At 34.8% G+C, this 15027-nt stretch overlaps 1 protein-coding gene across 4 annotated transcripts in view; it reads right to left on the bottom strand.

The window, feature by feature from the left end:
- The window catches only part of LOC149801547 (neuropeptide receptor 15-like), a 42248-nt gene that overhangs the window by 15066 nt on the left and 12155 nt on the right, over positions 1-15027 (bottom strand). The window contains exon 3 of one of the 4 annotated variants that reach the window (XM_089955749.1): positions 11119-11358. The exons of the other annotated variants lie outside the window; for them this stretch is intronic. Coding sequence (XP_089811875.1) covers positions 11301-11358 — 58 coding nt within the window. The 3' untranslated portion in view covers positions 11119-11300. Of the gene's footprint in view, positions 1-11118; positions 11359-15027 lie in introns of those variants that run through there. 4 annotated transcript variants of the gene reach the window in all.

The raw sequence follows: 15027 nt of genomic DNA, 5'->3' as shown, positions 1-15027 counted from the left end.
ATATATATATATATATATATATATATATATATATATATATATATATATATATATATATATATATATATATATATATACATACATACATACATACATACATATATACATATATACATACATATATATAGATACATAGATACATATATATATACATATATGTATATATATATATATCCATGTATATATATATATATATATATATATATATATATATATATATATATATATATAATATATATATATATATATATATATATATATATATATATATATATATATTATATATATATATATATATATATATATATAATATATATATATATATATATATATATATATATTAAACAAGAGTATTGTTCATATCGCGCTCCATAAACTCGTTTCATCATATTTGATATTACACATGAATCACGTCAAGATGTCATACGATGAATAACCACAATGACGGGAGCGTCCAAATATGGTTTGGGCCACAGCTCTTATTTTTTTTACACATTATATATTTAATCATGTGAACAAAATCTCACACTTGTGTTCATCTCGTGTGAAATTCGAACCTTGAGTTGGATAATTATGATATATTATTCGTCACAGCATGCAACCGTTTAAAATATGGACCTAGTTTCACAAGTATACAATTTATTTTGTATATTCCTTTAGTAAAATTGCTTCACATGGTTTTCTAGCCTCATGCTGTGATAGCAAATGAATGGTACGTGACTAATTGGAGAGTATAGCAAATGAATGGTACGTGACTAATTGGAGAGTATGTAAAGTAATACTTTTTATGTAAACCCATACTAAATACCATACTCATAACAGTACTAAACATGATAAATGTGGTTTATTAATTTCATTTTATTTCATTGCTTGTGTAAGAAATTAGTTTTAATTGCTTTTAAAGGAACTTTTATAGATAATTTCTCACGAATTATATTAAGTGATAGGGACACAGAAGAAATATATGACTGAAATAAATCGTGTTGAATGACCTTCGGCAAATCAGCATTTCATCTACATTCTTCAGCCGTGCAGGATTTAGAATGAACTGATTGTACAGGTATTTGATTGTAATGCAATGTCTTGTGTTATTTATTGCAGTACAATAACATGTTACTTTATAAATGCCATTGCATCATACAGACTTATTAGATACAGTCGAGAATAAGCGTTTAGAGGTCTACGTGCAAAACGTTTAAACTACAGCCAGTACCATAGCTCGTCATAAAAAATCACGAAGATTCTTATTATTTTATTTTATTATTATTATATTTAATTATCATACCCTCCATTTCAAGCCCATTACCAGCGCCTTCCCCGAACGTGGCCCACGGATGAGATCTTATCAACAGTTGTAGGATGGTTCTATTACAACTCTACCATTAGCTCGATATCCGGATGAAAGTTCTGAATTGTTTGATTCATATGCTAAAAATTAAAACCCCTATTTAGTAGATTCGGGTCCATACCAATGTTTCAAGAACTTTGCTGGATGATTCTGTAAATGATGCAGAGATTGCCATTTCCGAGTAACGTGCCATTGGTCATGATAAAAATAGAAATGATGGCTGCGTTTGTGCCTATTTTAGAAATAACATTTCTTATTCTCATTAAAGAGAAATAAACGTAGAAAATATATAAGTTAAAACGGCAGATGTTATCTGATGTAAATATAAACAAATTACAATTGGCAGTTGGTATAAACCTTAAAGTTAGCATCATTTTCTTGAAACATTTTAAGAGATTTTTCAAAACTTAGGACTCTGAAATTTCCTGATTGGATTATATCAACATATGTTTTATTCGTGGAACGTAAGCATTGTTCAATAAATATTCAACTATTTTGCGGCTTTATAAGCTTGATTAATTGAAAGAGCGCACCAGTGTAATCAGTTTCAATATTCTTAGACCACATTTTCTGTAACAATTATGAAACAATTTGCCAATCATTAACTATTCCTTTAGGACTGAGTGACCATTTGCTGATCTATTGTATAAGAAAATTATCAAGAATCTTGTCAATAAACATAACACTGTAAAAATCAGGTCTTAAAACATTACAGTAAAGAAGACTTTACCGTAAAACTCTCTGGCGTTAATTGGAAAAATATTGTACATAATTTAAATGCGAGTGAAGCATGGATTGTTTTTAAAGAGCGTTTTCATTTAGTCATCTTTTAAAGATATATGGCTGACCCAAAGGAATGTCTCTTGAAATCTCAGAAAAAATATTAGACGTAGAGACCATTGACTGTATAGAAAGAAAAATGGCACTGATCATTAAAAAATATTACTGTCAACTAAGGAACAAGGTGAGAAGGGACATTGAGAGAATTAAATGTGAATATTTGTCAAACAAAAATTGAAAGGACATACAATTACCCCCCGACACACACACAATTATGGCAGCAATTAAAATCTTAGGTTATGCTTTAAAAAAAACAGGACAGCAAAACAATTCTGAGTACTGATGACAATAAATGCTACGATGCAGACACAATCACATGTGTCTTCATCTTCTACTACTTTCGCATCAGTTTTTCTAATAAAGCATTGCATTAGTCGTAATCTATATAATAAAGATTCGGGATTTCTTTTATTAGCAACTATAACAGAAGAAAGACTGTTTCAGCCAATCATTTTCAACTACATCCTATCTATAAAAACTTTATTCATAAGAAATTCACAATCTCAATCACATATACGTGCCAGATTCGCAAGGGGTGCAACATGTGCCGGATTAGAGCACCAGAAAAAAATTCAAGTTAATTGTTAATGACAACATTGAATAAATTATAAATGACCATTTCGATCTGCACGTACGAGTATTTTAATTTGGAACGATGGAAACATAGATATTTTCCCACCTTTTTAGCTTTTAATATTGGGTTTTGTTGGTTTGTTGGTTTTTCTTAGTTTCATATTTTTTAAGAGGAGGTGCACTATAATATGTTCCGTGCTTAGGACCCTGGAATGCATTCATCTGGTACTGGATGCAATGTACGCCCCAAAGAGTCATATTGCCTGTTGAACTGAAGATGACAAAGAGAAAAGTCCTAGTTTAATAAAAAGAATAGAAAGAAACTACGAAACTACCGGCCTGAAATCTTTCTGAGCATCATGTACAAATCTCCACAACCAATCTGAAACATACTTAGTTCAAAACGAAATAATGTATAAATATAAGTATGAATTTAGAAATTCATATTCAACAAATGCATGCATAATTTATATGGGAGACAACATCACAATACAGACGTGTAAGGTTTATACAATGGTTGGCTTTTGCTCGATTTACATAGGCAATTTACACAGTGAATCATTCCATTTTGTGCAAGACACTTTCTGCTATGCAAGTAAAATTAACTGACTGGTTTCATCCATACTTATTGAACAGAATCCAGATTTTTAATCTAAATGAAAACGTGTCTGAACCCATGGCTGTAGCTTACAGGTACCACAAGGTAGTATCTTGTGGCCCCTTCTCTTCTATTTGCTGCGTAATAATTGACATAGAACAGTGCAAAACTAGTGCGATACCAGCCCAAGAGCATTCGAAATCTACCGATTCCTTTCTCAAGGATTAAAAAGTCAGAAAGATAATTACACAATGGACAACACAGCAAAGCACAGCAACGCGGGTACTTTACAAAGTCTACATTGTGTTTGCTGTGGATAAATACAATTATATACTTAGTAAAGGTTGAACGATGCTGTGTGTTTTTACTTTAGATAGGAATGGTTAACAACTGGTCTCAATCGTATTTTTTTAGGTCACCAAAATTTTCCATCCCGGATATAATATTTCCATTCAGGATATAATAATTTGATGAGCTGAGAGTTTGTTAATACTTGCATGAATACTTGCCTGAAGTTACGTTCAAAATCTAAAGCAATATTGCATCATTGAATTGGTAGCAAGTGTGTGTGTGTGTGTGTGTGTGTGTGTGTGTGTTCGATTCACTGACGCTTTTAAAGATGTGAAGAAATGAGTTTTCTGAGCGCTTATGTGGCGTTAGAGACAGACAGACATATATAATGCAATTACGAAAGCATCAGCGTCTGTATGTGTAACAGTTCACAATATTTTTTTAAATTATGCATTTATTGAATTAGCTGAACGATATATCTTCCTACCAAAACTCGTATCCAGTCACGTGAACAAATGTTGGCCTTCCACATTAAATTACTGTCCTCATCACAAGAAACATCTGAGAAATGATATATGGTACTTTTATAGCTTTACTATAAGTCTATTGGAATTATGAATGATACTTTACAACGCTTAAATACTCCGTGTAGTTCATTATGTTCATAGTTCAAGAGCCAGGCCTGAAGAATTCAAAGAGCGTTGTCTGTTGTATCTTACATAGGTCTTTAACTAATGTGGTTGTGTAAATGACTCCATTTATTGTAACAGAGCCAAGTAATGGGCATCCTCAGGGATGGCTACGTTTTATAAGTTCTTGTATAAGCTCTAAAATTTTAAGATGTGTTATATCACTGCCAGGTAACTGAGAACATGCATTCTTGTCACAATAGTCATCGCTTTCATCGTCAGCCTGATTGCTTTCACGTAACCACGACGCAAGGTTGAAATGACGTGACTACGTAGTTTAGGTGTGTGTGATGTAGGATTGTCGAAGTCATAAAGGTTCGTCTCTCCTTCAGACTTATATGTTTGAATATATTATTTATCCATTTAACGAGTATATGTGTGCAGTCATCTACGATTTCCTGTTAGCTACGTATGTCATTGGCAAATGTATAACCTTAATGGCCTTAAAAATACAGTTGGGTTTCTGAGCCTTGCCGATTACAAGTGGTTTCAATTTCTCATCAGTAGCACTGCGTGCAAAACGTTGTGGTTATTTACATACATGTAAGAAATGATTTTCCTCAATCAATTAATCATACATTCCAATTAATAGCATCAATCACAGTTCGATACATTGGCAGATAAACATAGTCTTACATTTTAGTTATTACAACATTAATTGGCCTTAAATGTTGGTTCTTTAGTACACGGGGCCCCAGTGGCCGAGTGGTCTAAAGCGCTCACCGTTCCGGATCATTGTCATCTCACCTCTGGGTTCGAGTCTCGGGTTCGGCCACTGTGGGTATGTAAGAAAACTTGGCAGTAGTTTGTCGTGGGTAAGTGCTTCTTTCAGGGGTTTTTCCGGGTTTTTCCACCACCATTAATACTAGACGCCATGTATAGCCTGTCTTATGCTGAACAATGGCGTTAAACCCTACAACAACAACAACTTTTGTAGTCTAAGAAGACTTCGATTTAGCATTCTCTGTGTCGGCGCGCGCGTCAAGTGTTGTTTTAACCGCACTTGCCCTGGATTCATTTCTGGATCCTTGTTTCACAGATCAGGCATTTAAGCACTCGTTCATCGTAAGTAATCTGTTCAAGAGCGTGTCGGAAATTTAGCAGCTAAACATATATCCAGGTTTTGATTTTATGGAGTACTTTAAAGCGTAAGATGAAAATGTGAGAGAAAATGGTAATATTAAAGTCAGAAAATTTCGGGAGTAAAAAACAATAAACGGTTCGAACTTTAGGATATTCCTGTATCCTGCGGATTCGTTTCGGTTTTAATGAGTTTCACTATATTCACACACACACACACACACACACGCATATATATGCATATATATATATATATATATATATATATATATATATATATATATATATATATATATATATATATATATATATATATATATATATATATATATATATATATATATATATACATACATATACATGCATATACATATATATATATTTTAATTTTAATCATACAAATGAAGCTGAAAATATGTCACAAGATTCTGTTCAAAACGCTTAGCAAATATTAGCTGTAGTTTCAGACTGCTTACTATACTAACTACACAACTAACTCTCCCAGCCATGTGTGTGTGTGTGTGTGTGAATGGTACATGGCCATTAAATTTTGGTTTTGCACAAATAGATTTATCTTTTGCAATCACCATACAAGAAGGATGCCACACCGAGTTAATTAATCTTATTCGTACAGACATTTAATGTGCTCATTCAAACTAGTGATCCATGTAATTAAAAGGAAATCTGGAGAGTATACGTATTTTCCTCTCTCTGGTTCACTTCATTGCACTTTTTGACAAAATTAAAACCTTGATTTGTGTATCTTGCTTGCAATATCAAAGTAATACCGCGCAATAATGTCATGTTTTTTAATTAATATGAGTGCATTTTACTGACAGTTGAAATACGTTTGACGCTAATACACAATTATACATGTTCGTGATCATAAAATATGACACGAGTAATCTTGGTAATGGAGTCATGCAAAGAAGGGTGTGTAATTATTTTTATTCAGAATTGAATACCATTTAGTCTGACACAATGTTAGCACAATCCTATGAAGGGAATGCACCAGTCTGAAAAATTGCAGTTGTATATGTTTTGCAACACGATGCTTTCACTGATCCGATGTATTATACTCGAATGATTATAACTGGTTTCATCAACGAATGTAACAAATACCAAAAAAAAAAAAGAATAAAGTGATAGATGTATGACACTCTTCGATTAATTTGCTTGGAAACAATCGAAACCTCACAAAGAATTTAATATCTTTGATTGCCATGCATCTTTCGCGACATCAACGCAAATTCTTCTAATATTCTAATTTAATTATTGATTACAGTGCACAATGCATCATATTGAATGTTATTCACAAGAAAGGATAATTTCAAGTTCTACATATCCATAGTTTCACTAATTTACGCTTTGAAAATATTTTATAATTTTCACTATGGCAATAATTCAAAAACATTTTTGAATGTCAGCCAATAATCTCTACAATTTATTATCTATTACTACTTTACGTTTCTACCGACCTTGTGCATGTATGAATTTACGTAAAGAATCGTTCTCCGTTTACTTCTTCCTCTGTGCTGCATTTTGAGTCATAACGTTTCTTGAAGAGAGAGAGAGAGAGAGCGCACAAAAATATTTATTCTGTGTTGCTTCGCGTGCTTATGACATTTTCATGTGTAGAACAATGCTAATAATGGAATGGATTGTGAGTATTTTGAAAGAAGATGAGAATTAACACATGACATTCTCCATATAGTTGAATTTTTAGGGTCGTCTACCTTCTAAACGTCAAAACTCTGCATAATTTTCAAATAAGCACGTATGTTTACGACTGTCTGTACTCGATGATTGTCAAGTTATAACACCTGCAAACACACAGGTTTTGATTATTTCCGGCAACGTTGACAGTATTGCTCAGTTTAATTTATTTCTAAATTTATTCATACGGTGTTTGTAGGCAACATAGACTTGATGGCCCTCTTGTTTAGTCACGACACGTGTTAAATTAGTGTAGACTTGAACAAGAAGACAGTGTTTTCATATACTCTCACCTGATTCTTTATTATAACAAAAGTACACGACTGCTCGATTAATCTTTCAAAAGTAAAACATAAAAAATCGATTATTTAATTGTGTATCTCTAATTCGAAACTAGGATCAAATATAAGCTCTTATGACATAGCCAATAATCTTCGCATAAGGTAGCAGCTTATATGCATTCTGTACATTTAATCTACTGGAAACATTTGCATTGTATCATACGATGTTGTATGTGTAACTGATGCAACACTCACCATACGTCACTGATATCATGAAACAATCCTTATTCCATATATACTTCTCAGCTTCTATATACTATTCTACATATTCATCGTATAATTTTATGAATTCGTTCTTTTGGTTTTCTGTACGTGCACTAACTGACGTATTACTGTTGTTTTTTTTTTTCGAGTATGTCCCATGATGCAATACGAAAAGTCATATTTAATACTCTGAGAAAACTGATGAACGATTTTGAATGACTACAGCAGGTTGTCCTAAAATGAATGCCCATCAATTCAAAAAAGAAAAATATGTTTAAATATTTCAAGTTCAGTCAACCTTGCATTCAACTATCAGTTACTGTAGAATCATCAGTTTTCGTAGGGGGCCAATTTCTGTGGTTTTCGCTGTTGCCCCTAACCACGAATTTAAATCCCCAACGAGAAATGAGCCACGTAGGATGATGCCCCACCCCCATTTTCTTACAGTGTTTCATTCCTAGAGATTAACACTGCTACTAGCATTAGATAAATCAAGGTCAATACTGTAATCTGATAATTAAATATTAGCTTTTACATGTGTTTTTATTTTTATTTTAACCTTTTGAAACAAGAATTATAAATCATTTTATATTGTTTCGATGCACACGTTCGATAAGGTATCTGATATCTGTAATTTTACACTCACTACCTGAAATCGATTTGTGAGGTAAGTAATGATTGAGAGAAAATAGAGAAAAAGCATTAGCATTCAAACAATAGTAATACCGAAAATGAAAGAAAAAATAATACAAAATAACAGTATATGAAAATGAAATTTAATACTTCTTCAAATCGATTCTTCATTCGAGTACAACTGTTGTTGAAACATTTAAATTCTTCTGAAAGCACATTTCATTTTATCCATGCATTTTTAATCTAAAAGAACAACAATCCTGTAAAATACTATTTCTTGAAACACTATTATTAATGAAACTCTTCGTATATACACTAATTACAGTTTAGTCAGTTTTGCCCGTCACCCCTTCCGGGGTATAGGCCGCCCACAAAAGATCCCTAGAGACCTCTGTCCTAAGCCATCCCCTCGAGCTGGATCCAGGTGTGACCCAGCTTAATGATGTCCGCCTCAAGGTTACGTTGCTAGATGTTTCTTGGTCGTCCCCTTCTCCACTTGCCTTGAGGGTTCCACCTCAATACCTGCCAGGTAGTGTTGGTTGGCGGCTTACGTAGGGTTTGTCCTATCCAGCCCCACCTTTTCTTCTTGATCTCTCCTCCATTGAAATCTGGGAGGTTCTCTGCGACAGGTTGGCGTTGCTTATGGTGTCTAGCCAGCGGATCTGGATACTTCTTCTTAGGCAGCTTTTGATACATGTCTGAACCGTCTTTACGGTCGACTTGGTGGTTCTCCGGGGGTCTGTTCCATACAGTAGGACTGACTTCACGTTGGAGTTGAACAGTCTGATCTTGGTAGTCAAGGAAATTTCTTTGGAGCTACAGATCTTCTTGAGCTGTATGAAAGCTGCTCTCGCCTTTCCGACCCTGGCCTTGACGTATCGTCTATGCCACCGTGCTGGTTGATAATGTTGCCCAGGTATGTGAAGCACTCCACCTGTTTCGGGGGAGTTTCATGCAATGTGACTCGGTTGTTACTGACAGAACTGATCTTGGGGATCTTGGTCTTGTCTTGGTGGATGTTGAGGCCAAAACCTGTGCTGATGTGGCTGCCAGTACGTCGGTCTTACCCTGCATTTGCTGCTGACTGTGGGACAAGAGCGCTAGGACATCAACAATGTCAAGGTCCTCAAGGTGACTTTACAATGTCCACTGGATCCAATTTCTTCGCCCATTGGTGTACGTCTTCATAATTCAGAGGAACGTCGACAGCAGGCAGCCTTATCTAACGCGAGTCCGCACTAGGAAGTTGTATGTGTGCTGTCCTGCATGAATGACTCTGCAGAGCATTCCGCTGCATTCTTGATCAGGTTCATCAGCTTGGTGGGGATGCCGTAGTGGCGAAGAAGATTCCAGAATGTCTCTTGGTCCAGACTGTCGAATGCCTTCTCTTAATCGACAAAGCTGATGTAGAGCGAAGAATTCCACTCCAGCGATTGCTCGACAATGATGTGAAGAGTATCTATTTGGTCACAATCCGTTCTGCGGAAACCCCGCTTGCTCGTCTCGTAACTGTGGATCGACGGCCTCCTTCATTCTCTCCAAGGGGATCTGGTTGAAGACTTTCCCTGGTACTGAAAAGAGTGTGATTCCTCTGTACTTGGAGCAATTGCTGAGGTCGCCGTTCTTTGGGATCTTGATGATGTGTCCCTCCTTCCAGTCAGTCAGTCTTTCTTCTTCTTCCCAAATCTTCTCAAAGGGGGGATATAGCGTTTCCACTGAAGCCTCTAGATTTGCTTTGAGGGATTCTGCTGGGATGTCATCAGGTAAACAGGCTTTCCGTTTCTGGTTTTTCTTCTGTTGGCGTTTTTGTAGCAAGTTGGGTTTTGCAGAGTCGGGTTGCTAGCCCCACGCCCAATCCTCCACACTAATCACAGCAGAGTATTAAAGCTCACACTTACTGATTTTCTGGACAAAGCCACTGTATCAACATCGTATCAATCGAGTCTCATGGTACACACAAATGCTTTTCGGGTAAATAATCCCCAACTTGCGGAATTAAGCAAGACCAGCTTTCTCAAAGCCACTGATAATTAGGTCCGATCTTTCACTCATTGTCGTGTGAGCTACGATTATCCATTCAGCGTGAACTGGCTTGATTAATGAGGTTGCAAGGTTTACTAATACTGTTCATTGATCGTCACCAGTAACATCTTCTTCCGTAATGGCGTCCATGACCTGTTCAGCACACCACTCTGTTATACGCTCCTCGCTTTCTTTTCTAGGAAAGGAATCTAAGCAATGGTTCTACTGCGTTATTAGCTGCCTGGTAAGCAAGCGCCTGCGCAGTGTTCGCAGCTTCTAACGAGTTAGGAAGTCCAGGAACTGAGGGGGGGCCTAAGTTAAATTTTACCACTCCTAAGCCACTGTGTAAACGTCAGAAATTTATGATGATGCAACTTGATGGACAGCGGTTTAAGTAAGAGATCATTCATATGTACTTTAATAACCGATTGGTCTAGCGTTGTTGGCTGCGCCGGCTTCCTTTTTATAATGAGCACTCAAGCGAAAACATGGCGAAAGTGATTAATCGTGACAGGTGTTCTATTTTTGCTCATAGAGATGGAAAGTATTGTTTTAGTGTTGGTGGCTGCGTCGGCTTCGACTGGTGTTATTCACTTGGTCGGAAACACGGTGTAAGTATTGAACTTGCCAGGTCTTTGATTTGTGCTCATACAGGTGGTTGTATTGTTTTAAACATTAAAGTGACCGCCATTTGCATCGGCATAGTTTTATTCTTTTGTATTCTTTATTCTGGGTATCTGTAGAGGTTAAACCATGAAATTAAATAACTACTAATGTGCAAACTTTGACAGGCAAAGCTACGAATTTAAGTACCCACGAAAATGCCTTTTGTTTTACAAAACCACGAAATTTGAGCCCAACGAAAATAAATGATACTACATTAGCTGCAAATTATGACAACTTTCGTGTGTACAAAAAAAAGTCGTATTTCTTCATTTTCATCATCATGTCAGAGTGTACAAGCATTATGGCTCCTTTAGCTTCACCAAATTAATCTCAGAATTGTCAGGATACATGCTACCTCTGTGTAAAAGAAATCAGAAAAAATGTACAGTAAACAATGTAGTCGAAGTGAAAGGAGGTCCGTAAATTTGTATGTTAGATGTTTTGTATTTCCTGTAAGGTCGACTGGTGCAGATTTGTTGTTGTTGTGATGATATATAATTTGGAACATGTACTTAGTAGCAATTAGAAATCTCTGCAAGTGTGTGTGTGTGTGTGTGTGTGTGTGTGTGTGTGTGTATTTTTACGACTCTATGGTCTTTAAGTAACAGAAAAGAGTGAAAACCAACAAGCTTTGTAAAATTCAACAAAGTAATTTATTTCCCTAGAATACAAAGAGAAAATTTAAAAAGAACTTAAAGACATGTGAATTAAATCCCTAATAGTCTAAAAGTTAAATCAAAAGTCCAAATATATAAAATTCCAATTCAATTTCAGTGGTTAAGAATTGTGAATTAAATCTCAAATAGTCGAAAAGTTAAATCACAAGTCCAAATCAATGAAGTTTCAATTCAATTCCAGTGGTATTCCAAATAAGTTCCAATATTGCAAGGGTTGACGTGCCTGTAGTCTCTAATGTACTAATATGACAATGGCCTGCAGTGTGGCGATGTGATCAGAAGTTTTTGATATATCACAATAATATAGTATAAAATGTTCTTACCTGAATTCACTATAATTCCAAATTAATTTTCTATTCCAAGAATATTATTGAACACTTTGTAATTCGAATTAATAATAATCTGAATAAATAAATCCATCCAAATACTGAACACAAAATTAAGAATGTTGCTGCTTCGGATATTAAAACAAGAATGGGTAATTTTTAGATAAACAAAATTATCTACCCCTCTACTGGACGAAGATCGCAATTGCCATTTTCTGAAAATACTCTGACTTCGTGGAACTTTCCATTCTATAGAAGATTCTAAGGTCAGAATCAATACTGTATATTTTAACTCAACTTCCGGTAAACATGTTTACATTAATAATGATCTGAATATTGTATCCACAATCAGATAGAAAATTTTAGCTACGTAATCTGTTGTTTACAAAATAATTGTCCATGGCCAGGTAGGCAGTGTGCTTGATTTTGGACAATGTCAAGTACAAATATAAATGTATAATCAATAGGAAAACCAACAGTGATGCAAAGTAAATATACATAAGAATATATATATATATATATATATATATATATATATATATATATATATATATATATATATATATATATATATATATATATATATATATATATATATATATATATATATATATATATATATATATATATATATATATATATTTATAAACACCAAAACACTTTTGTTTTGACACCTATGATGGTATTATGCAGGTACGTCATATTTGCTGGCCCGCTATAAGCCCTACCTAAATGCCGCTATTATTAACTGGATGTAAAATTAGTTAATGTCATCTAAGTTTTTAGTTCTTTAAGATCTGTACGAATAGGTAAATCAAACACTCAATCAGCAGGGAATGAAGAGCATACATATAGTTTGACCTGGAGATGGGGTTGCGCTGAAACCTTACTGACAACACTTTCCATGGAAGTTACTAAGTTTCAATGCTCTACCACAAACAGTAAACTAAAAATCTTAATTTACAAAGATATCTAAATTCTTCGGCGAGATACCATGTGCATCATCTTTCATGACATTCTTTATCGTTAGCTTTCGATATTTCTTGTTCCTAGGGGCAATATATAGAATAATTACCAACTCCATTAGTTCCTTTATGACATGTTTGTAAGTTATTCAGTTAGGAAGTGTATTCAGCTAAGAAGAATTAGTATTATACGTAATTTTCACAACGTAAACCTGCCCCTGATGCACCGGGGTCTCTTGAGCTGCAGTGAGATTCAAAATCCGTACTGCAGATCTAAATCTCCATGGGAAGGTCAAATGTCAGGTTGGGCATGGTGGAAGTAATAAAGCTGATTTAAAAACGGACGAACGGACACAAAGATGAAACTAACAGACCCCATTTTTCTTTGAAAAAGTCGTTTTGAACAAACAAATCTAGTCATATCTGGCTACAAAGGCAAAGATACACAAGAAAACGTACACACAAAATTCATTGTGTAATTCTTCATCTATCACGATTTGTATTTACATTCCAGGATGTTTAGCAGACAGTTTACATTACCTGGATTAATGGTAATTGTTTAATAGTATCTGCATATCACTTTGAATCATCAAACGAGTAGTTAAATGAGCCAATAAAACCTGAAGATGACTTTTGGCAATATATTTTTGCCGAAACTCCCAATCCAGTTGTATCATTTTTACTCGTATTAAAATAAAAATATGCCATTATATGTACACTGAGAAGGTGTTTTAAGGGCAGAACTGTTTTTTTTCCAAAATAATACATACTTTTGAGAATAAATTAAGCACGATTAATACATGTATTTTCCTCGTGTAAAGAAAAGATATGTCACTTTGCAATTGTATTCACTAACGGTAAACAATTTATGAGAATCTTTTGGATCAATTCTCCCAATGTTTACTATCATCAGTCATGTAATAATATTAAAATTTAATTGACGGTTTTGCAAATTGCGAAGTGAACAAAGGCGCAATCGCAATAAAGAAAGATTAACTCATAATTTATACATTATATTGGTTTGGGTTTTACATTAATTCATCTTTAAAATAGAAACAAAAGCTCGTCTACAGTGAATCTTCAGACACTGTATCTGAGATCTGACAATTGTATGTGAATTAATGTTTTTTGTTCCCATTATATATGTATTCTAAACATAACTTCTTGCCCTGAATAACCAAAAGACAGAATTTGTATGGTAGTCCAACAAACTTGGGATCTTGTTGCATTCATTTCTAAAAACGAATTTGTTGTGATACGATCTTTAAGGTTAAACTCTAACGTTGATTGCACAATACATTCTGTCAACTTGAACCACACTGTCCGTGTCTTTCATATTGGTGTAATATGATCTCGAAGATGGAGAAAATCTGAGAACTCGGAGAAAAGTACCGAACTTGGATAGGCTACAATAATGCTTAGCGTTATGTTGTGACTTTTTATTTAAAAAGATTATCTGCGTTTTTACAGAACTATCCTGTGTGTGTGTGTGTGTGTGTGTGTGTGTGTGTGTGAGAGAGAGAGAGAGAGAGAGAGAGAGAGAGAGAGATTTGGATTTTTAACGTAGCTTTAAACATTTTCCAGTGATATCGCAACGATGTCTGCAGTGTGGCAGTTTATAGTGATGTCTAGCACTGGGGCATGATGCCGCAGACATGTAGCATCATGTCCCACCCAGTCACATTATCCTGACACCAGGCCGACTAGTCCTAAGACTGACCTCTTCATGCTGAGCGCCAAGCGAGGCGGCTGAAAGTATCATATTTATAAGTATTTGGTATTACTCGGCCAGGGTTCGAACACGAGACCTCCCGCATCTGAGACGGACGCTGTAACCACTTTGGCCAGCAGTGCGGTCCAAAACTGTCGAAGTAAGAAAGATAAAAAATTTAATTATACTTAAGCCGTTGTTTAGTTTATATTATGCTATATTTGTCAAGCAAACTTTTAGTTAAATTGAATCTGCAGACAAACCTACAAAAGCGAGCAACTTAAGGACTTCGAATGTTTTGCATTTTTCTTCAAATTTAGTTCACCTGGGGAATCGTTTATCTAAGT

The sequence above is a fragment of the Sinohyriopsis cumingii genome, chromosome 4 (assembly GCF_028554795.1).
Source record: "Sinohyriopsis cumingii isolate HCF-2022 chromosome 4, ASM2855479v2, whole genome shotgun sequence".
NCBI classification, from domain to species: domain Eukaryota; kingdom Metazoa; phylum Mollusca; class Bivalvia; order Unionida; family Unionidae; genus Sinohyriopsis; species Sinohyriopsis cumingii.
This window is presented reverse-complemented; position numbering and strand designations above follow the sequence as displayed.